At 48.7% G+C, this 24,171-nt stretch overlaps 2 protein-coding genes across 6 annotated transcripts in view; one reads left to right on the forward strand and one right to left on the reverse strand.

Annotated features, from left to right (window-relative positions):
• KANSL3 (KAT8 regulatory NSL complex subunit 3) overlaps positions 1-9,918 on the reverse strand; it is a 53,231-nt gene extending 43,313 nt beyond the window's left edge. For 2 of the 5 annotated variants that reach the window (XM_067540287.1, XM_067540286.1), the window contains exons 1-3: positions 9,578-9,917; positions 8,691-8,976; positions 1,252-1,422 (exon numbers count right to left, since the gene is read on the reverse strand). In XM_067540287.1, the coding sequence (XP_067396388.1) occupies positions 1,252-1,422; positions 8,691-8,905 (386 nt within the window). In that variant the 5' untranslated portion in view covers positions 8,906-8,976; positions 9,578-9,917. Of the gene's footprint in view, positions 1-1,251; positions 1,423-8,690; positions 8,977-9,577 lie in introns of all 5 variants that reach the window. The other 3 variants (XM_067540283.1, XM_067540284.1, XM_067540285.1) reach the window with 3 other exon arrangements.
• Positions 9,919-10,577: 659 nt separating this feature from the next.
• FER1L5 (fer-1 like family member 5) overlaps positions 10,578-24,171 on the forward strand; it is a 55,390-nt gene continuing 41,796 nt past the window's right edge. Inside the window, exons 1-8 of the mRNA XM_067540351.1 lie at positions 10,578-10,672; positions 12,728-12,836; positions 13,286-13,447; positions 16,668-16,752; positions 18,944-19,065; positions 19,519-19,647; positions 20,026-20,088; positions 22,489-22,539. Coding sequence (XP_067396452.1) covers positions 10,578-10,672; positions 12,728-12,836; positions 13,286-13,447; positions 16,668-16,752; positions 18,944-19,065; positions 19,519-19,647; positions 20,026-20,088; positions 22,489-22,539 — 816 coding nt within the window. The remainder of the gene's footprint in view (positions 10,673-12,727; positions 12,837-13,285; positions 13,448-16,667; positions 16,753-18,943; positions 19,066-19,518; positions 19,648-20,025; positions 20,089-22,488; positions 22,540-24,171) is intronic.

Raw genomic sequence — 24,171 nt, forward strand, 5'->3', positions numbered from 1 at the left:
GGAGACATAAGCTTTCGAGAGGCTAGTTCTCTTCTTCAGATGCAGTAATACAAAAATAGGTAACACAGAGGTCATGCCTCTCGAAAGCTTATGTCTCCAAATATTAAATCTGTTAGTCTTTAAAGTGCCACAGAACTCTCGTTGTCTTAAGTTTAGAAAGCTACAAGATTTAACTGGGCTCATGGGGGAAAAAGGACAGACAATCCATTCATTAAGTCTGGTAACTAAAGCCCCAGGAATTGGTTAGATTATGAGCAACTGCAGTCTTTCTACATAGGTTGATTTCAGAGGCTCATATCTTACTGTAAAATTCACAGCTGGATAACAGCTGTCAAAGGTGTTCCTTTGAACAGATGTGAAATGAAAGAAGTGAAAGTTCAGCAATTTATAAAGGAACTAAAGTCACAAATTACTGAAAATTGTGGGAAATACGTTTCTTGGAATCTGAACATAATAAGAATATTAAAAAATAAATAAAGCCCAGAAGTATGTGAAAAGCCATCTCAAGGGAAACAGTGCAGGTCTAGACACATTAAAACAAATCAACAAGCCAAACCAAGGCCCTCATCCTGCAAAACACTCACCCCAATGCAAATGTGAGAAAAGACCTGTTGGCCAATGCACATTACAGAATAAACTCTTTAACCACAGCCCAGGTCTGTGATGTACCCATCTTGTACCGCACAAGACAACGTTCCAGAGCAATCGCTGGTTTAAGTGAGACTGCAACCCAGCTTAAGGTCTACAAATTAATAACATTTTGCCCTTGTATAGTTCTTTTCGCATCACAACCACAAAGCACTGTACAAACATTAATTCTCCCAGACAAGCACAGAACCCAGAGACAGCATGGACCAACAAATAGAACCTGGACAGAGTCAGGTGACCTGGGTTCTATTCCCCACTCGGCCACTGACCTGCTATGGGAATCTAGGAAAGTCATTTCCCCTCAGACTCAGTTTCCCATCTCACCCTTTGTATTCACCATAGACTCCGTGGCGCATGGACTCTCTCTTATCTGCGCATACAGTGCCTAGCACTACGGAGTCCCGATCTCGGCTGAGGCTTCTATATGCTAGTGTAATACAACCAAGAGACGTTCTGAATCCCAATCTTCTGCAGCGACCCCTAGATCGCTGCCTCTACTTATTACTATTTCAAGTTGCTTATTTTGTTTGTCTTCTCAGCTAACAAAATAGCCTCTAGTAAGAACTGCAGCACAGAGAGCCAATAGCATCCCAGCCAGGTTACCTGTTCATGTGCTCCTCCCAGTCATCAGGTGGAGGAGGGGCATCAGCATCCGTGCGGGCAAAGATCACATGGCGCTCACATTCGTTCATCACACTGCGTGCTTTCTGGTTGTCGTAGAGCGGGACAGGCGTGGGTGTGACTGTTTCCACATCGATAGGAATATCCACCTCACTGAAAGGAGAGCTGGGACTTCAGAGAACAGGACCCTCCCTTATCACTGTAAGTTTTTCAACACAAAACCGGAACTGGAAACACACTACACTGGGTTATAGGTATATTCCTGGGCAAGTTGGAATAGAGACAGCACACCTGTGGCCACCTGTCTGAAAGCACAAGACTCCTTCAAGCTTATTTCCTCCTCTGTCCCCCACATCAGTATCTGATCATGGCTGAGTCACATCCTTTGAAGCTGCTGCCACTGGAGCAGAAAATGCAATCACAGGTTTCCATTGTATTTGTAACTGTATTCTGCATTCGAAAACTCTGTCTTGGGGCCAGATTACACTATAAAATGAAATGTCATCCAACAACATGGTTGTCTCCTGACCAGGTTACCTGCAGCTTGCAGTGCTGCGGAGACCTGAATCAGGTTTTAACCACGCCTCCCAACCCACTTCAGTCTAGGCACCGACCCTGTTGCACAGACCTCTACATCTGCATGACATTCCAGTGAAGTCAGCAGGACTCCATACATGCAGGGGTCCAGGCTAGCGGATTTCATAGCCCCTGTGGTCCAAGGCTGAAGCAGCTTGGTAACACCGTTCACATAATGGTTTCAGAACATAAAAACAGCTATAATGGATCAGACCAATGATCCACCTAATCCAATATACTGTTTTCTGATGGTGGCAAGTGCTAGATGTTTCAGATGGATTGAACAGGACAGGGAAATTTATCGAGGGATCCATCCCCAGTTGTTCACTCCCAGCTTTTGGTGGCCAAGTTTAGGGACACGCAGAGCATGGGATTCCATCTCTGACCATCTTGGCTAATAGTCATTAATGGACCTACCCTTCACAAACTAATCTAATTATTTTTTGGACCCAGATAAATTTTCGGCCTTCACAGAATCCCCTGGCAATGAGTTCCACAGGTTGACTGTGCACTGTGTGAACAAGTACTTCCTTTTGTTTGTTTTAAACCAGCTGCCTATTAATTTAATTGGGTGACCCCTGCTTCTTGTCTTATGTGAAGGGATAAATAACACTTCCTTATTCACTTTCTCCACACCAGTCATGATTTTATAGACCTCTGTTGTAACCCTCCTCCCCTTAGTTGTCTCTTTTATAAGATGAACAATCCCAGTCTTTTTAATCTCTCCTCATATGGAAGCTGTTCCATACCCCTAATCATTTTTGTTACCCTTCTTTGTACTTTTGCCAATTCTCATCTATCTTTTCTGAGATGAGGCAACCAGAACGGCACCCAGTATTCAAGATGTGGACGTATCATGGATTGATATAGTGACATGATATTTTCTGTCTTATTATCTCTACTTTTCCTAACGGTTCCAAACATTCTGTTAGCTTTTTTGACTGCTGCTGCACACTGAGTGGATGTTTTCAGAGAACTATCCATGATGACTCTAAGATCTCTCTTGAGTGATAACAGCTAACCTAGACCTGATCATTTTGTATGTATAGTTGGGATAATTTTTTCCAATAGGCAGTACTTTGCACTTACCATCATTGCATTTCATCTGCCATTTTGTTCCCCAGTCACCCAGTTTTGAGATCCCTTTGTAACTCTTTGCAGTCTGCTTTGAGTGATTTTGTATTGTCTGCAAACTTTGGCACCTCACTGTTTACCCCTTTTTTCAGATTTATGAATATGCTGCACTAGACTGGCCCCAGTACAGATCCTTGGGGGACACTGCTATTTACCACTCTCCAATGTGAAAAGTTACCATTTATTCCTACCCTTTGTTTCCTACCTTTTAGCCAGTTACTGATCCAGAAGAGGACCTTCCCTCTTATGACTGCATACTTTGATTAAGAGCCTTTGGTGTGGGACCTTGACAAAATCTTTCTGAAAATCCAAGTACACTATATCAGCTGAACCACCCTTGTCCGTATGTTTGCTGACCCCCTCAAAATATTCTAAGATTGCTGAGGCATGTTTTCCCATTGCAAAAGCCATGTCGATTTTCCCCCACCATATTGTGTTCATCTACATGTCTGACAATTCTGTTCTTTTTTTTAATAGTTTCAACCAATTTGCCTGGTACTGAACTTAGGCTGACTGGGTTGTAATTGCCTCTGGAGCCTTTTTTAAATAATCGGTATTACATTAGCTATCCTCCAGTCATCTGGATATAAGCGACAGGTTACATTCAACAAGTAGTTCTGCAATTTCATATCTGAGTGCCTTCAGAATTCTTTGGTGAATACCGCCTGGTCCTGGTGACTTCTGACTACTTAATTGATCCATTTGTTCCAACACCTCCTCTACTGACAGCTCAGTCTCAGACAGTTCCTCAGATCTGTCACTAAAAAGAATGGCTCAGGTATGGGAATCTCCCTCATATCCTCTGCAATGAAGATCGATGCAAAGAATTCATTCAACTTGTCTGCAATGGTTTTGCCTTCCCAGAGTGCTCCTTTAGCACCTTCGTTGTTCAGTAGCCCCACTAATTGTTTGGCAGGCTTCCTGCAGCTGATGTATTTTAAAAATTGTGTCTTTCGCAAGTTGCTCTTCAAATTATATTTTTGGCCTGCCTAATTATACTTTTACACTTACTTGCCAAACCTTATGCTTCTTTCTATTTTCCTCAGTGAGATCTGACTTCCAATTTTTAAAGGATGCCTTTTTGCCTCTAACTGCCTTTTTCACTCTGCTGGTTAGCCATGGTGGTATTTTTATTTGGTCCATGCTGGAGTATATTGGCTAAGGTATGTGGGTAGACAGGGGGATGACATATGGGGGAAGGAATTCGATGGGGAAAGCCAGAACTTAAAAAAAAGTGCACGTAAGATTTGTACTTTTGACATGCTGTTTGTCTGTCTTGCCTATTTACACTAATTTTTCAGGGCAGGGACCATTTCTTCTTACACATTTATACTGCTTCCAGAACAACAGGGTTCCAGTTGTGACTGGATCATTCGACCACCACTGGAATATAAATAACTATTATCTAGGCTATAAAACTGAGAAGTGTTTTAACCATTGTTTACAGCTGGGCCCTTCTGTTTGAAATACAAATTACTGAGGTTTGGGGTTGGGCGGTATTTGTTTAATTGAAATGCCTATTTCTAATGCTTTAGACTCTTCAGCTCAAGTAGCAGCAGAGTCTGCAGAAGTTACAGCACCACTGAGCAGTTGAGTAGTGGAAGAGAAAACATCCCACCTGTTTTCATAGATAAACTGCATCATTTCAGGCAAGAAAAATTTATCTCACATGTGATCAGGGCTCTGTGACCCTGCACCATCTGGAAGCACTCCACTGGTAACTGGTATTCATAGATTCAAAGTATAAGACCAAAAGGGACCATTAGATCATCCTGCCTTATCACCTGTACACCACAGTTACTCCTGAATTAAGCCCATTAACTTGAGTGTGACTAAAACATAGCCTGTCTTGATTTGAAGACTTCAGGAGATGGAAAACCCATTATTTCCTGTGATAGTGTATTCAATGATTATTCACCCTCACTGTTAATGTGTGCCTTGTTTCCAATTTGAATTTATTTGACTTCTGCTTCCAACCATTAGTAGTTCTTCTGTCTTTCTGCACTAGTCCTTTAGTACCTGATATTTTTTCCCCATGAAGGTACTTAACGCTAATAATAAAGTCACCTCTCGATCTTCTTGTTGATAAGCTACAACATATCGAGCTCTTTCAATCTCCCACTGTTAGGTATTTTCTCCAGTCTCTGAATCATTTTTTGTGGCTCTTTTCTGCACCTTCTCCAATTTTTCAGCATCCCTTTAAAAAATATAAATAGTAGAACTGGATGCAGAATTCCAGTGTCAGTCTCACCAGTGCTGAACAGAGAGAAAAAAAATCACCTCTTTGCTCCTTCTCTGTACTGCATTTTATACACCCATAGATTGCATTAGCCCTTTGGCCACAGCAACGCACTGGGAGCTCATGTTGAGTTGCTTGCTGTCAGTAGTGATTTTACATTTATTTCCAGATCACTGCAAAAATATTGATCATCAGGCATAAAACCGATCCCTGCAGAATCTCACTAGAAATACCCCCGTTTGATGACGATAAGGTAATCAGACTGACCTTGTGTCTTTTATTCAATCCACCCACCCTCCACATACACATAGGAAACAGTTCAAGCATAACAAAGGGAAAATACATATGCAAAATATAGGCAACAAAAATAAAACATCCCCTTCTCTTATCCCATGACTGCTCAGGTGCTCCCACCACCTTTTGAGAAGTACTAAATCCCCTGCCTTTCGGAGGGACATGCTGAGACCTGGTCGACACTTGGGAATTTTACTGTAACTACGGTTATCCACAATCACGTGAGCGCACATGATGCTGAAGACAGTGAAGGACCCACCATGTCACAATCAGCTGAATGCAGTCTGATCTGCTGCACACTCTGACTTCTAAAATGCATTCAGCATTGAGCCAGCTTCCAAGCCCAGCAACCATGTTCAGCCATGATGAAATTCTATAGTGTAAACCGGGCCCGCAAGCAGGGGCACTGGAACCATTTTTACAGTGCAGGTGCTGATAGCCATTGAACCAAACCGTAAACCCTGAATATAATGGAAACTACTTCAAGCCAGGAGGTGCAGCAGCACTTACCTCTATGAGTTTATTAGCTCATTCCCAGCCCCTCCCTAAAGTTTGGTTTAGACTAGGATTTAGAGATGTGATGTTAGCTCAAGTTACTTAGCTCGATCTAATTAACAGCTTCTAAAACTCTAGTCAAGACAAAGCCATTGTACTTTAGCACTCACAAAGCAGGTCTCTAGGCTTTAACTGGACTTAACTAGCATTTTAGGTCTTGTCTAGACCAGAATTTAAAGGGGTGATGTTAGCATCAGAGATGGGCAGAAAACAATTTTCTTGACCCATGGGAATTTTCAAGGTTTTGAAAAATGTTCCCATCCTGAATCTAGGTGAAAAGACAAAATCTTGAAAATTTACATGAATTGAAAACACAAAAAAAGTTTTAGATCGGGTCAATTGAAACATTTGATTTCAATATCTGGAGAAGGAGTACAGAGGTTATTTTATCTCTATATTTGGCACTGGTGCAACCGCTGCTAGAATACTGTGTCCACTTCTGGTGCCCACAATTCAAGGATGTTGATAAAGAAGAGCCACGAGAATGATTACAGGATTGGAAAACCTGCCTTATAGCGATAGACTAAAGGAGCTCAATTTATTTAGTTTAACAAAGAGAAGATTAAGGGGTGACTTGATTACAGTCTGTAAGTACCTACTTGGGGAACAAATATTTGATAATGGGCTCATCAATCTGGCACTGTGGTTTTCAGCCTGTGGTCTGCAGACCCCCAGGGGTCCACAGATTTCCAAAGGGGTCTGGCACCTCCATTTTTTAGGGGTCTGCAAATGAAAAAAGGTTGAAAACCACTGATCTAGCAGAGAAAGGTCCAATACAATCCAATGGCTGGAAGTTGAAGCTAGATTATTTAGGACTGGAAATAAGGCACTATTTTTTTTTTTTTTTTAAACAGAGAGAGTAATTAACCCTGGAACAATTTGCCAAGGATCATGGTAGATTTGCCACCACTGACAATTTTTAAATCAAGATTGAATGTTTTTATCTGCTCTAGGAATTAGTTTGGGAAAGTTCTCTGTCCTGTGTTATACAGGAGGTCAGACTAGATCAGTGGTTCTCAACCAGCAGTACGTGTACCCCTGGGGGTACACAGAGGTCTTCCAGGGGTTACATCAACTCATCTAGATATTTGCTTAGTTTTACAACAGGCTACATAAAAAGCACTAGTGAAGTCAGTACAAACTAAAATTGTAGAGAGATAATGACTTGTTTATACTGCTCTATACACTGAAATGTAAGTACAATATTTATATTCCAAGCGATTTATTTTATGATATGGTAAAAATGAGAAAGTAAGCAATTTTTCATGAATAGTGTGCTGTGACACTTTTGTATTTTTATGTCTGATTTTGCAAACAAGTCGTTTTAACTGAGGTGAAACTTAAAGTAGGCAAGACAAATCGGACTCCTGAAAGGGGCATAGTAGTCGGGAAAGGTAGAAAACCACTGGTCTAGATGATCATAATGGTCTTTCCGGCTTTAGAATATATGAATAGCTTTAGAATAATTTTGAACTGTTTCATTTCTATTTCAACCATTTTAGTTTATTTTTTACTCAAATTTCTAAGTGACTTTTTGTTTGAACCGAAAATGGAATATTTCATTTTTAAAGGAATGTCAAAATGGAACACTGACAATTCCAAAACATTTTTTTCAAACCTTTTTCAAAAGGGGAAATTCAAAGTGCAACAGCTTCAGTTTAGAAAAATCAGCATTTTCTGACAATCATTTAATTGAAAACTTCCCAACCATCTCAGTTAGCATGACAAATCTATTCTAGGCAGAGCAATTTGCCCCCTAGAACAGACCTTCTACAGCTAAACATAGACTCAGACTATAAGGTCAGAAGGGACCATTATGATCATCTAGTCTGGCCTCCTGCACAACCCAGGCCACAGAACCTCACCCATCCATGCTGCAGAGGAAGGCGAAAAAACCCCAGAGCCTCTGCCAATCTGCCCTGGGGGGAAATTCCTTCCCAATCCCAAATATGGCCATCAGCTAAACCCTGAGCATGTGGGCAAGACTCACCAGCCAGAATTCTCTGTAATAACTCAGAGCCCAGCCCATCTAACATCCCTTCACAGGCCATTGGGCATATTTACTGCTAGTAGTCAAAGATCAGTCAATTGCCAAATTAGCTTGTCCCATCAGACCATCTCCTCCATAAATGTATCAAGCTCAGTCTTGAAGCCAGCTAGGTTTCTTGCCCCCACTCCTCCCCTTGGAAGGCTGTTCCAGAACTTCATTCCTCTCATGGTTAGAAACCTGCATCTAATTTCAAGTCTAAATTTCCTGATGGCCAGTTTACGTCCATTAGTTCTTGTGTCCACACTGGTGCTGAACTCAAATAACTCCTCTCCCTCTCTGGTATATATCCCTCTGATGTATTTACACAGAGCAATCATATCTCCCCCTCAACCCTCTTTTGGTTAAGCTAAACAAGCCAAGCTCTTTGAGACTCCTCTCATAAGGCAAGTTTTCCATTCCTCGGATCAAATACAAATTGTCCTGTCCAGACTGGGTTTTGAACACGTTGCCTAGCATGTTAAAATACCTTGAAAACAGACACAGAAACGACTAAGCCTTCAGAGCACAGGAAAGCAACATCCATGTGGACCCAACCCCAATCAACCCAGAAGCACCAGCAAGGGCTATGCTCACATGGTCGTGTCTTGGTGTCTCCGGGGGGTGACAAAGAGCATGCGAGTGGGCCGGGCACTGCTGGCGTCGGGGTGGGCACTCCATGGCTTGGCATAGCTATGGTCCAAGAAAACCAGGTCCAGCTCTCTCTCGTGGACAGAGAGCTGGAAGAGCAGCGAGGTTCCCATTCTCCGGGCCGAGGTCTGGAAGTCGCGCTCGCTGCCTCTGTACGACATGTCTCCTGGGGCATCCCAGCTTCTAGCGCCGACGTGCAGGCCTCTGATGGCGCCTCATCCTCACCACCTTGCTGGGGGACAACGGGGGAGGTTAACACACTGCAGGGAAACGGCCTTTACCGTACTGCCCCGTCCCGAGCACGGACGAGGGGGCAGAGCAGCCCCAGCCCAGGAGACGGATACTGGCCCCTGGGCCCAGCGATTGCCCCCCCCCACACACAACCCAGGAGACGGATACCCCTTGGCCCCTTGGCCCAGCGACTGCCTCTAGCGCCAACCCCGTGATGCCCCCCCCCCACCACACACACACACACACACACACAACCCAGGCCCCTTCTGGGCTCACCCCGCAGAGCCCCCAGCACTGCCCCCCCCCAAAGCCTCCCCCCGCCGGCCCCTCCTCCTCCCACAGCCTGACCCCCCCAGGCAGAGCAACCCACCTCCCCTCTGCGGGCAAGAGGAGCAGGGGAAAGGGGGGCGGGGCGGGGGGCGCGGGGAGTGGGGGAGGGGCACAGAGGGCAGGACAAAGGGCGTGAGGGGATGGGGGCGGGGCAGGGGCAATGGGGGGGGGGGGGGGCGGGGCGGGGCGGGGGGCGCTGGGATGGGGGGCAGGAGGGGGGCGGGAAGGCCGCGGTGCCGGACGGGAAGGGCCAGGCCCGGGCCCGGACTCACCGCGCGGGGCGGGGCAGACTCGGCAGATCCGCGCCCGCTTCACCAGGCCTCAGCCGCGCAGCAGCCGCCCGGCGGCCCCGGCCCCCCCCGCGCACTGCGCATGCGCCGCTCCGCCTCCGCTCCCGCAAGACCCGGAGCCGGGGTTCCCGGAGCGGAGCCGGCGGCGCTGAGGCAACCCGGCGGCCGGAGCGGAGCGCAGCTGGCCGGGATGGGGGCGGGGGCTCGACTGAGCAGCAGGGCGGCGACACCCGCACGGCCACGGCTGCCTCGCCTCGCGGGTCCCGTGCCGGGGGAGGCGCTCGCGCTCGCACTGACGCCGCAGGCCGGGTTCACCTCACCTCACCTCACCTCAGTGGCAAACTTCCCCGCCACGCCCCGTGGGGCAGAATCTCTCCCCCGGGGTCCCCGGGTCCCAGCAGCCCGGCGCTCTGTTTGCAAAGGGGCAGTGACCGACCATCGGACCGTCTGCGGCTACTTGCCATTCCCCTCTCCGGGCTGGCCCAGCGCTGACAGCACCAGCTGGGTAGCTGGGCCAGGTGGAGGAGGGAGTCCAGCAGCGATCACTGGCCATTGCACCCAGTCCAGTCCAGCAGTGATCACTGACAATTATACCCAGTCTTCAGAACCTGGACAGGGACTCGAAGTGCAGAACCCGGGTTCGTTGTAAGGAAGAGGGGGTGTGCAGGTTACTTGCCCACAAATTCCATGCAGCCACCTCTGGGGAGTAGCCTGGTCATCATTTAACAACACCACGTAACTTCTTAGCTCAGAAAGTGGAAAAAAGCACTGTGCCCAGCTGAAACGGCAGGCGAAGGCAGGTACCAGAATGGGAATTGATACCGGACAGTGTCCAGATATTACTAATGCCCAAGTGCTCAGCTCCTACCTCAAAAGACGTATCACATGACGGAGCAGCTGAAGGTGTATGAAAGGAAGCCCTCGGCCTCCCTATTATGGCATCACTTCCTGGACACACTATTTGACCCTCTCCCTCTATATGATGTCACACCTCCTTCTGATCCGCTTCCTGGATACGGAAATCGCATTCCAGGCAGACAGGAATTCTGAAACAAAACCGCAAAGTGGCATGAGGAGGTGAGCTAACTACTAACAGCCCGCCAGCAGGACAAAAGCAGGCAGGCAGAATCGTTGCAGAATCAAGCCATTTACCCTGCAGAAGCTTATGAATTTGCAGGGAGAGCAGCAACAGAGTTGGGACAGAAATGCTACACCTCATCGTTCTGTCTGCTAATATCCCTCCTGCAAAATTCATCGCGCCTGACTCACACGTGTCCGCCAGCTTCAGGGGTAACAGCAATTTATTCCGCATTTTCCGGGAGATAACTGACAATCCTTTGCCCTTCGCAGGTGCATTTTGTCTGAGGATCACAAAGTGGTTTCTAGACATTAAGGGCCTTCTCCTCTTCCTAGCTGAGTGGCACAGAGGAAATGAATCTAAGTATAGAAGGTCAAGATAAGAAGCCCCTCCTTGCATGAACTGTGCATGGGGATTATAACAAGGCAAGGCTTTTCCATATCTTAATAATGACTGCACCACACCCACATCTCTTTTTGGCAAGTTTATTGTCCCACTTTAAACCAAACCAAACCAAACCAGGTTCTCCACTCACCCTGGCTACAATTCCCAGGTGATTTTCCCCCTTTTCCTCTCAGACTTTCACAGTCTCCCGCCCCCAGGGAACTCCGGCAGCCCTGCAACTCCTGTGTCTGTGCCCTGTTCCAAGAGCACCCCCACCCAGGGCTTTTCTCCCTGGAGGCCCCCTTTTAGAACAGTTCCTCTCAGGTTCTTATTGCCTCCCCTCTCAGTGGACACTGCAGTCTCCAAGCTCTGACTCCGCTAGCCTCTCTTTCCACAGGCCCAGGTGTCCTCTTTTAAAGTCAAATCTGGGTCAGCACACTGAAAGGGCCAGTCCCCGTCTGTGACCGGGATCCACAGACTTTGGGGGTGATGGGGGAGGGAGGCGTGAGTGTCTCTAGGATTCCCCAAGTTTTGTGCATTCAGGAGTGGTCCATTCTGGCTGGGCTCAACAGTGGCTCCCATAAGAAAAAGAGACCCAACTCAGAGAACACAGTAACCACGGGTTGTGTTCTCTCCTCACACACATGTTCAGACACCACCACTTCCATGGAGCTGCAAGCTGCGGGGATCCATGGTGTGTTTAATTTCTCTTAGATGTCACAAGGAGTACAAGAGTCGTGCAGAAGGAACAGAACCCCACTTGGAATGAGGTAAGACCCTGTAAGCAGGTGGTGTCCCCACTCTGCTCCTAACGCAGCACACGCACCCACGTAGACGGCTCTGAATTTACCATCTCCCTGGGCTTCTAGACCCACTTACCTTCATCTCCTGGCCCTTCTCAGGGGCCTGATTCAGATGTAACTTCGGTGTAAAGCAGGGGTAACGCCTGTGTCCGTGAAATCAGGATCAGGTGGGGTGAAATACATGTTGTGCCGCTTCTCCTGCAGACGCTGGTGTGGTTCCTGGGTGAACAGCCCCTGGACAGCGCTTCTTTTGTGCACATCGAGCTCTGGGAGAGGGGCCGCTTGGCTAAAGAAAGGTGAATTGCCAACCGCAAGTAAAGACTGAGCGTCTCAGGCTCTTTATGGGGAGGGCCCTCCTTGATCCTTTTGCAGCCTTGTGGATCCACGCCCCCACCCACATACTGCCGTATTTTCCTTCCAGCCAAGGAGACCAGATGGGGCTCCCTTGTTGCTCTTTCTTCTAAAGCTTTGTCTTAACTAGGAACGTGGTCACATGCAGCTGGGGTTTAACGCAGGCCAGCAAAGCCTGACCTAAACTCTGCTGCCTTTCCCGGTCATGACAAAGACTAAATGGTCATTTCCAAGTAGCAAAAATTCAGGCCCTGCCCCATCCCCTCAAAATCTGAATGTACCAGCCCCGACGCCGCCCAGGACTCTCTCCCTCCAAAGAGAAGAGTCTGGCACTAAAGGAATCTAACCAAGTCTTTTGTATGGCCCTAGTCACTGTGGCTCCTCTGTCCTTTCAAAACAGCACTGATGGCATTATCACACCTTGTGACCCCCACTGACTCCCTCGGTGCGACTCTCTTCCTGGTATCGGGGAGAGGGGGTTAGTGCTACTGACAAGCAGGTGTTTCTGTCCTCCAGGACTCTGGGCTCTGTCACTGTATTTCTAGCCTCTCTGGCTGCAAAACCAAGCAGTGTACTCGCCCTGATGGACCTGCCCCTACTGGACAGAGGCCAGCAGCCAACAGGCGTAAGTAAGGAGGGTAATCCTCACTTTAGAGAAGGGGCATCCTCTTGTATGAATTTAGATGCAATAAATAGGCCCAAGGCATTAAAATAACCCAGTTACTCTCCAAGATCCAACAGTGTCCAACAGCTCCGGGATTTGGTACCCAGAGACCTCCACTTGCTCTGTACCAAGGCAAAGCCACCAGCAAACAGCATTATAACCTTTTACTAAAGATACGGAAAAAAGGGGGAAATGGTTAAAGCATTTGAAATGCAACACGTTAAGTCAGGCTTTCATTTGAACTCCATCCCTTGTTCCCTTTCCCTATGCCTGGAGAGAGTTTGACAGTCCGTTAGAGCGTATCGAAGATGGTAATAATTGCCTTTTGGAGGGAAAAAGAAGTTAGTTGAGATGGGCTAGGGTGGTTGTTGTTGCAGCTGTTGTTAAAATCCAATCCCATGTCATCCCAGGTGGTGTTTGGGATTCAGCGGGAGCCAGTAGAGGTGGTGATGTCATGTGGTTCCCTTTCTCTGGACCAATCTGGTCGAGACGTCGCTCAGGATCATGATGATGATGTCCCGTGGTCCCCAGAGATGGGCGGGGTGGCAGCCAGGATGATGACGCTCACTCCAGTAGCCAATTTTTCTCTCCAAAGTCTCTTTCTTTAAGGACCCTGTGAGGCAGGGCATCTGTGCAATGGCGCCCCCTCTGCCCAAGCATGGCGCAGCCCCTGGGCTCACATAGCCTAGCGCAGTGGTTCCCAACCTGTGGCCCGTGGGGGCTTTCAAAGTGTTCCACGGCTCCTCTCCCGCTGTCTGCAGAAGGGAGCCGTGGCCTAAGGACCCAGGTGGAGCACGTTTCCGTGGGGCCATAGGATGGGTGCAGGCTCCTTGCTGCAGCTAAGAGGATGGGAGATCAGTGCCCCCCCTTCCCCCTGGCTGTAGCAGGGAGCACAGCAAAGCGCTCCCCTGGGTCCCTAGGCGCTGGGGTCCCTGCTGTAGCCAGAGGGAGGGGAACACTGATCTCCTGTCCCCCTGGCTGCAGAAGGGAGTCGCTGCCTAGGGACCCAGGGTGGAGCCAAAAAGGTTGGGAACCACTGGCCCAGCGGGACTGTCAGTCTGTTCTGGGTGCCCAGGAGTCGGCAGACCCTTTTCTTCACTCCCACGTCCATCAGGGGTTGGCAGGGGAACCCAGGCCTGCCCAACCCACTGGCTTACAGCTCAGGGTCTTCAAGCTAGATCAGCAGGATCAGGATTCTTCGACTGACAGCACCCTGAGCTGCTTTCTGCCCTCCCCTGGGTCTCTGCAGGCCCTCCAGCCTGCTCCCTCCTCTGCCAGCCGCCCCACCCTTCCGTTTCCCAGCCCTTTTATCCACTCGCTGCTGTGGCTGGCAGGGCTTGTATTAACCCTTTGGTTGCTTTGCTAGCGTGGGGTACATACACCCCATGACAGACCCACAAAGGCATTGCGGGGGGCAGAACAGCCCATCCCCGCGTTATTTTGTGCACCAATTACGTCTAGTTTCCGACACACCAGCTTTGGTTCACTGATTTCTGGCTCCTCGCTTTTCTTGTTACCAAACGTGATCTTAACACAGTCCTTGAGTTCTATCAGGAGGCCTCTTTGTTTGGACCGGTTCTGTTTTTCCGTCTGCCTTCCGTACTTTCTCCCATCCACATTTGTTGTCACAGGTTCTTGTGATATCTTACAAACTCACGCTCACTTTCTACAGCTGAACTCATAATTAGGATAAATTTGTAGGCTCGCTTCTCACAATAGCCTTCACGTTGACTTCAGTGAGCTTTGGACCAGGCCCTAAAATACGGAGTCTCACAGGTGGGAGAGGACCGAAGGAGTGGGGTATGTTTTAGCTGCAGAGGGCAGACATCCATTCTCACCCTCCTGGACCTCGATGCAGCATTCAGCAGTATCAACCGTGAGAACTGTCCCACCTACGAGAGGTGCAGGGCAATGCACTGAAATGGTTGGAGTGCTTCCTGGAGGGCTGCACCAATGAGTAGTCATGGGAAACTGAACCTCCACCGCCAGACCCCTCACTTGGGAGGTTCCAAATGGCTCCATCCTCTCTCCCTTCCTTTTCAACATCTACATGCAGCCCCTCAGTGAACTGATGAGATGTCGTGGACTCAGGTGCCAGCAGTATCCACATAATCTATCCTTCACTACGTACAGCCACACCACGACCACCAAGGGGGCCCAGAGCTTGGAGGAGATCAGCTCATGGATGAAGAACAGCTGGTTGCATATAAACTGGAGCAAAAGAGAGGTGATGCTGGCCGACTGAGGAAAGCGTTTTGGGGACTTTGCAGCCATGGTGCAGTCTCCATTTGGTTGAAGGCTCACACCCACAGTTGGTCTATTCAGTCCATAGCTTAGGAGGTTCTTGGATTCCTCCCTGATGCGGAGTTCTCACATCACAATGGCTGCAAATAACGCTTTCTACCGTCTCCAGTTACTAGGAAACTCTGTCCCATCCCAGCAGACAGCAACCTGGCCTCATTTATACAGGCCTCTCGGCTGGGTTACTGCAAGACAACATACCTGGACATGAAGCCTTCAGTATTTAGGAAACTCCAACTAGTACAGAACGCTGCATCACATCTCAGCAACACCAGCTACCATGAGCACATCACACCTGTCCTCCGCTCTCCGGGCTGGCTTCCCATCGAAGGGTGTATCAAGCTCAAGGGTGCTATCCCAGGTGGTGGAGTGAACTCCCCCCGGAACTAAGGACCATCCCAAACCATGGCATCTTTCACTGCAAGTGCAAGCTGGATTTCTTGGATCTGCCTTCTTTAATGTTACTGTATAGCCACAGATAAGTGGTCATATTGCTTACATTGCCGGAAGGTGCTCAGGTAACGTACTGATGAGCATGGTACAGTAGACTAGCTAGATGGATTAAGCACAAGACAAGGAGCCAGGAGTTCCTTGGGTCTGAATCTCTTGTCATTTACACGGGAGTCATTCAAAAGTAAAAGTGTAAAACCAACGTAACTGAAAGGGGAATGAGACCCGTTCGCGCTAATCCCAGCTCCGGCCAGCTGTGGTCTGGGTCAAGTCCTTTCTCCCGCTGCACCTCCATTTCCCTGTCTGTCAAATGGGACTAACGATGGTAACCCAGGTTAATGAGCCTGATGGAAAAGGGAGCCAAGCTATGTGCTGGGTAGATGAGAGATGGCAAAGACGGCCGTGAGCTCACCTGGCCCAGGGTGTGGAGTCTTGGAAGTGGGCAAACTCCTGTCTGAGGGGAGCACGGGAGACCCCCCGACTGTCCCCCTCCCGCCCTAGGGGAGCACGGCAATCTTGTTTCAGGTGCAGGCACCACCAGTTAGTATCTAAGAACTCAGGCTGTTGAAATCCACTGTGGCCAAAGCAGAGGGAAAGCAGGTGAGGTCTTGTGTTGATGACTAGCTGTGCGTAGGGGTGCAGTGACCCATAAACCCCCTTACACCATCCTGACCCAGCTGCTAGCGGAACCCTTAACTCACTGTGTGTGAGGCTCTTCGGGATCCTCCCGGGAGGGAAGCTGTAGAAGTGAAAAAGAAGTTCTGTGCCTTTGCTCCAAGACCACGAGTTCTCTACCAAGCGTCGCTCAGCCTGCCCTGCTCCCGTAAATCACTGTCGGAAGGGCCCCGTGCGCCCTTATAGTCGGGGGTAGTGGTTGGGGCCAGCACCATACACGAAACAAAAAACCTGTGTGGTATTTGTGTGCCACCCGGGAATGAACTCTGCTGAGGGCATCCTCTGCTCTTGGGCCTGGAATAGCATCCCTACGCCTGTGTCCAAGCCAGTGGAGGTGGTTTAATCCGATTTGTTGTTGAATTTCAGTGCACCATCAATGTAAGTACCTCCTACACCCCTCCAGGACTCAAGGCAATAAGGGAGCCCGGAAAACAAAAAGCCAGTGTTGAAGGTAAGTGAGTATCTGCTGCTGGGACCTTTCTGTGCTGTAAATGTAACTTATCCTGTTTACATTTTCCAGATTAACTTGGCCTTGGCGTCTTGCGCGGGGAGTTTTCTTGGGTTTTGGGGAAAAGCATGGGGAGGGAGGGACAAAATGCCCCCAACCTGACTCCATCTCCCACATCACCACCCCATGATGAGGATGTGACCATCCCCACCAGTTCCAGAGACCCTGATGACTTCCATCTCCTCCCTGTGCCATGTGGAGTCCTCTCCTAAGAGAAGTGGCATAGGCCCCCTCACGTGAGTCTTGTAAAATTGAACTGTAGGTAGAGGTGATCATGACTTGATCAGCTTTATAATGTGCAAACAGAAGAAAGTCCAGACCAGTGATATAGATATAGATATACTTGGCGCTTGAAAAGAGCCACAGTCGTAAAGCTGAAAACAATTATGAGCCAAATCATCTGGGAGGAAGAATTTAATCAGAAAAATATGAATGATCATTGGAAATTGTTTAAGAACATTGTAACAGATGTCCCAAAAGCCACAGTCAAGGAAGAAGACCGTACTGGTTAAAAAAACAAACCTGGTTTAGAGGGGAAGTGAAGGCGGCTAGGAAAAAGAAATAGTCATAACAAATGGAAGAAAGGGGAAGTTGATAGTATTGTAGAAAATGGTTGTGGGAAGCAAAGGGAAGGAGAAGTCTCTGGCCAGCAGAGTTAAGGTTCCAGTGTAATGTTGTGGCCAAAAGAGTTAATGTGATCGTTGGATGCATGAAAAGGGAAATCTTGAGGAGGGATTGAGAAGTTATTTTATCTCGGGATTTGGCACTGGTGTGACCGCTTCTGGAAACCTGCGCCCAGTTGTGGTGTCCTCAATTCAGGGAAGAGGTTGATAAATTGGAGAAGATTCAGAGAGGAGCTGTAAGAATGATTGAAGCATTAAAGTGATCTGCAAACTTGACACAATTAAACTGGGTCTGAACAGGGACTTGGAATGGTTATCTCATTACAAGAAGTAGTTGTCACTGTTCACACATTCTCAATGGCTGTGAATAGGCCTCAACTACTCTAACTGAATGGACTTTGCTCATACCTAACTTCCCCATTGTTGTTCCTTACCTTTAAATGTATATATATATATACCTCCTATCTGATTTCTATTCCTTACATCTGACAATGTGGGTTACAGCCCACGAAAGCTTATGCCTGCAGAAATTAAATTTGTTAGTCTTTAAAGTGCTACAGGACTCTTGGGGTTTTTTTGTTTTTGGGTTTGGGTTTTGTTTTTGTTTTTTTAATAGGGTCAAGGAGCTCAATCTATTTAGTTTAAGAAAGAGAAGGCTAAGAGGTGACAATTGTGGTCTATAAGTACCGACATGGGGAACAAATATTTAATAATGGGCTCTTCAATCTAGCAGAGAAAGGTATAAACCATCCAATGGCTGGGAGCTGAAGCTAGAGAAAATTAGACTGGAAATAAGGCATACATTTTTAACAGAATAGTAATCAACCATTGGAACAACTCACCAAGGGTTATGGTTGATTTTCCATCACTGGCAATTTTCAAATCAAAAGATCTACCCTGTGAATTACTCTGGGGCTGTTCTCTGGATGGTGCTGAGCAAGAGATCAGATCCGATAATCACAGTGGTCCCTTCTGGCCTTCCAATCTATGAATTGTAAGGGCAGCGCCCAGGTTAACTTCAGTCCTCACCCCTGCCCAGCCCACATGTTGCCCCGACCCCCTGCAGAGCCTCCAGCAGCCTGGGTAGCCTGCTCGGGGTTTTCAGGGTCTCCTTTCACCCCTTAGGCCTCTGGGCAGGCATGCAGCAGGACTCGCAACTGATCTTATCAGAGCCCTTCCCTCCCGCTGACACAATGTGGCATGGGTGAATTGAGGCTATCATGCAAACTGCATGTAACAGGGCATTTATAATGGGACATGCTTTTAGGGCTCCTCACATCTGTGTCACAGATTCTCACTTAACCGCTTTGACCCTGAATACTCTGCAGTCAGAGGCACAATGGGTTGAACAAGTGGCTCTCTGGAGTTAAAGCTCCCATGTCTAACACCTTCCTTGACAAAGCTGCCAGAGGGGGAGCAGACACTCTTTGTTCTGATTTGCTCTGTGGGGAAGGTTTATTCTTCCAGGTCATCCACCTCAGCCAACTCATTCTCTTTCCGACCATCCCCAGGGGTACAAGGAGGCATCACCACAACCATCCGGAGTCCTACAGGAAAGGATCATCGGAGGGAAGGAATCAGCAGCAGGATAAATCCCAGAAGAGAGCTCACAGATGAAAAACAGGACTTCCAGGTACTGAGAACCAAGCTAAGATGAGAGATCCCCCCACCCCCGTATAGCCCAGCCCAGTGGCCTCAGTAAAGGTGATCAGTACGTGGGTCTCAATGGCCAAGTCAAGCCTTTTCCCACAGCGATAGACCTAGTGTACCAGGATTAGTTCCCTCTCCTCAGGAGGATACGAGGATCCCTGCTCTATGTCTCTTCGTCCATGGGCTTCATCATGCCACCTTGGATGGAGCTGATGCCTTGCAGAGCCTCTTCCTGCACTGTGCTCAGCTGTGTAGAAGAAAGGAGGGGGATCACAGAAATGGACTTGATTATTCTGGCGTTGCTTGATCATCGGCCTGTCCCGTCTCCAGCAGTACCGCAGCTCAGGCTGGCGTCGGGACCACTTCCAGCCGTGGCCAACAGAACAATCCCTGCCCTGAGCCCCTTTCGATCAAGCCGCTCTGTTTCTCACTGCAGGTGCGTGTGAGGATAATTGAAGGCCGCCAGCTCCAGGGGAACAACATCAAGCCAGTGGTGAAGGTCTTCATTGGAGACCATGTGTACAGGACCAGAATCAGAACCGGGAACAACCCCTATTTTAATGAGGTTGGTGGGCATCATGTGGTTCCAGGGCCTGCTTTTGGGGACTTCTCAAGCCTGTGCTGCGGAGAGCATCCTCCTAGGATCGTCCTCAGGGCATCTGTTACTGAGGGAGTGGAAGGAGAGACTGAGGAGGGATGCAGACATCCCTGTGAGTTACAGTCTTCCTACCCCGGGTAGTGCCAACTCTCCACGATTCTCCTGGTGTCTCCAGGAATTAAAGATTAATCTCGAATTAAAGGTTATGTCATGTGATGAAACCTCCAGGAATATGTCCAACCAAAATTGACAACCCGAGCTGCATATGAGTGAAATGCTGTGCACCCCAGAGAGCACAGGAAGGTTTGGGGCTGCTCTAAATTTACCTCTCCCCATTTTTCTCAGATATTTTTCCAGAACTTCCACGAGACACCTGCTCGGGTCTTTGATGAGACCATAAACATACAGGTACAATAATGAGACCAAAACCCTTCCGTCCCTTTCCACACTGTCAGGATACATAAGTCAGAGGAACACACCATGCTGAGATCTGGGGCGGGCTTCCTGCATCTCACAACTCACTGACAGGACCCTCCCTACTACTCCAGATATAGGCCAGATTAAGGGCAAGAAACACCTTGCATCACTTCTCTTCTGCCTGGTTGGCCAGAGTCCCTCCTTTCACTCTTCTGGCACTGGAGAACTTGAAGCACTCTGCCCTCTAACAGCCGCATATTGAGTCTGTTTGCTGATGGGCCAAACTTGATGTCAGTCAGCATTAGTGAGCCTTTGCTATGCATTCCCTGAGCACGCTCAGAGGTGTCTTCTGATTATGTAAGAGCTAACCGTGTTCTATACATGGCTAACATGAGGCTTGGTACATGGGAGAAAAGGGTCAAAGCAACTGTAGAGCAACAGGTTTTTTTACCCTGAGATGAGACTAAACATATTTAGGACAAAGCCCTGGCTGGGATGATTTAGTCGGGATTGGTCCCGCTTTGAGCAGGGGGTGGGACTAGATACCGCCTGAGGTTCCTGCCCGCCCTGATCTTCTGTGATTCTATAATATTGCCCCAACCCAATGCCATCTCAGGGCAGAAGTAAAATCTTGCCTCCACCCTTAGCTGTTATACTGGTGCTGAATTTGCACAGACCAAATTTCCGTTGTATGCAAAGCTCCAGAGGTGTAGCCGTGTTAGTCTGATTACAGCAAGAACAACGAGAGTCCTGTTGCATCTGACGAAGTGGGTTGCAGCCCACGAAAGCTTATGCCCACAGAAATGTGTTAGTCTTTAAGGTGCTACAGGATTTTCGTTGTGTCTTCGTTGTATGCAAGAAATTCCAGAAAACTAGAGAGTGCCAGTGTTGTACCAGTATTCAAAGGGTCTACGCTGCAAAAAAACAAACAGGCAGGCAGCAGCATGTCTCGGAGCCCAGGTCTACAGACTCGCACACCACAGCACTAAAAATAGCCATGTCGATGTTCCCACTCGGGCTCTGAAGGCCAGGGAGGGGAGCGTGTTTCAGAGTCCAAGCTCCAGCCTGCCTGGGAACAGCTACACACTATTTTTAGACTGTTGCACAAGCCCAGCAAACCTGGACTTGTAGATATGGGCTCCGGGACTCGCTGCTGCAGGGTTTTTTGCAGTGTAGACTTACCCAGAAAGGCTAAGTAGGAGGACCTGGGTAACTAGAGGCAGGTCAGCCTGACATCAGTCCTGGGCAAAATAATGGAAAAGCTGGTATGGGCGTCAACTGATAAAGAATTAAAGGCAGAAATATAACGAATGCTGGTCCACATGGTTTTATGGAAAACAGGGCTTGACAAACAGTTGGTTTCATGCTTTGTCGAGGTTGCAAGTTGGTAGCTAATGGGAACTGAGTAGATGTAATACACTTAGCCTTTGGTAAGGCATTTACAGACTAGAAGACCCAATGGTCCCTTCTGGCCTTGAAATCTGTGACAGAGTGAATCAGACATGATGGGCCGTGGAAACAGAAAGCAGCCAGCATGTGAGACTGTTCCTGGAGTACCCACGACTGTTTTCAACTTATTACCCCCTGCCTCCAGCATGAGGGAGCCTTTCCCATGGCAGCGGGGTGTCAGTTCCCTCACACCACCAGTCTTTCAGCCACTCAAGCCCTCTCCTCTGGGCTAGGCCGGCCCTGTCTTTGCCTTGCAGGTTAACAAGGGGTGCACCCTAGACCACAAGTTTTTCCCTGTGATATCCAGCCACCACAGGTATAACAAAATCCAATAGCTGAAAGTTGAAGCTAGGCAACACAGAGTATAAATAAGGAGCAAAATTTTAACCGTGAGTGTAATTAACCATTGGAACTACTTATCAATGTGGTGGATTCTAAATCACTGACCATTTTTAAATCAAAATTGGCTATTTTTCTAAAATCTGCTGTAGTTTAACCACAGCTATTGGACTCGAAGGAATTAATGCAGGGAAGTCCTGTGGCCTGTGTTATGCAGGAGGTTAGACTAGATGATCACAGAGGTCCCTTCTGGCTTTGGATTGATGAATCTATGATTTTTATATTCACAAAGCCTAATTGCCATTTAGGTCTTTCAAGACTTGAGGCCCAGTTCGTCTCTGCTTTGCACCTTATGCAGTCATTTCTCCTACGCAAGACGCCTGGAGAATTCTGATTTTGTAGCATTTTACCCAGGTGTAAGTGACGAGACGGGATGCAAGGCATTGGAGGATCAGGTCTACAGACCCTTCCTGTCAGCACCTGAGAACTGGGAATTGTGGGTAATCGGTTCATCATGCTGTCCTTCAGGTGGGTGGAGATGAAGAAAGCGGCTTTACCTCCTAGCGCTAGACCAGTGAAGCCAAGTCTTGGTTTGTTTGCTAGGTGCTGAACTCAAGGGCAGTGCGAGCCGAGTCCATCATTGGGCTGTTCAAGGTGAGTGGCAGTTAATATAATCGTCTTGGCAGAGCCGACTGACGGGAGCAAGCCCGCGGATGTTTTCCTGGTGACGTTGCACGCGTGGGCGCAGCAGCCAGCGGACAGGCAATAATCACTCCCAAGTCGAGCTGGTCGGGAATTTCCTGATGAAACCATTTTTTCCCTCAGAAAACGCTGATTCATGGAAACCAAAGGCTTTCCTGGAAACAGCTCAGCTTTCTCGGGGCCAGGCTGGAACGTTTCTGAGAATGAGATCAGAGACCCCGACCTACCTCAGAACAGCCAGTAGCCAGGTGGTTAGGGCAGGAGACCCTCCTTTGTGTCCTTGCTCTGAATCAGGCAGAGCAGGATCTGAGCTGCTTTCTCCTCCATCGCAGCTGAGTGCCCTGACAGTGGGCGGGTTGAGCGGTGTGCGCTTATGCGCTGATTTTTTGGGGAAAGATTTCAAAAGGGCTCCGTTTGTCCCCATGTGAAACAAAACAAACACCACGCTTTGAAATGGGATTCTTGTGTTCTGGCCAGTGGCGTGCTGAGGGGGGGGCCATGCCCCGGGGCGCCAGCCTGGAGGGGGGGCGCTGGCTGGGCTCTAGCTGCCCCCCGCTGTTGCAGGCATCCAGGGGACACCAGGCTTTAACAACCACGGCAGCCGCGCCGACCCCAGCTCAGGCCTGCCAGCGGCCGCGGACTCCCACTATGGGGGTAGCAAGCGTCCTCCCGGCCCCACCGCCCCCACGCTGGGAGCAGGGAGGGAGCTGCAGGGACCCTGGCTGCGCAGGGGCCAGACAGCCAAAGGTGGGGCTCTGGGGCAGAGCGCCCATCAGGCCCCCCTCACCCACCCTCTGCCACCGGGGGTGGGGAATGGTGGAGAGCGGGAAATGTCCGAATGTCTTGTTGACTGTGGTTTATGTTCCTAGATTTTTGTCCTGTCCCTTTCTACTTGGTCACCCCTTTTCTAGGCAGCCAGGGACAAGGTGGGAACAACTGGCCCTGCACCATGGCCTCAGCTGCTGCTGACTAAAGCTGCTCAGGCACTTTTTAACAAAATCCCCATTTTCTGAAGCTGGAAGTTTTCGCAGAAACTTGCCTATTTTGACTAAAATTTCATCAGGAAGGTTTCTTGGGTCCAGGGTGGAATTTCTGATCAAATCCAGAGCAAGAGAGCGCCCCAGAATAGCTACTCAACTAGACGCCTACATCCCAGGAGTCGCTGGTCTGATTCAAGGGAATCAAACTGGTCAGTCCCTTCCCCCAGTTCAAGGTCTTAGTTTTGTTCTACATCAGAATGGAAGCAAATGTTGAAACGTCAGTTTTTCATTAAATGCAGGGGCACGCATGCTAGGAACGAACAGATCCGTAACAGCGGCGGCCAGCTTAGCTCTCCTTTGCCCTTGGTTTAGCTTTTCTTAGGCTTAGTCTGCACTACCAACTTATGTCGGTATAACTCCATCGCTCAGGGATGTGGAAAATCCCTGTGACACAGTCCTACCGACGTAACCCCTGGTGTAGAGCACGCTGTGACAATGAGAAGGTCTGTATAGTGTGTGGATGCAGCCCACCTAACACAGAGAGCTGCATCTGGTAAATGGCTTGAGAACCCCTGCCTTAGCGTGAACATGGCCTTGTGCTGCG

This window comes from Emydura macquarii, unplaced genomic scaffold (assembly GCF_026122565.2).
Source record: "Emydura macquarii macquarii isolate MOO-44397 ecotype Brisbane River unplaced genomic scaffold, CSIRO-AGI_Emac_v2 contig_573, whole genome shotgun sequence".
Classification (NCBI taxonomy): Eukaryota; Metazoa; Chordata; order Testudines; family Chelidae; genus Emydura; species Emydura macquarii.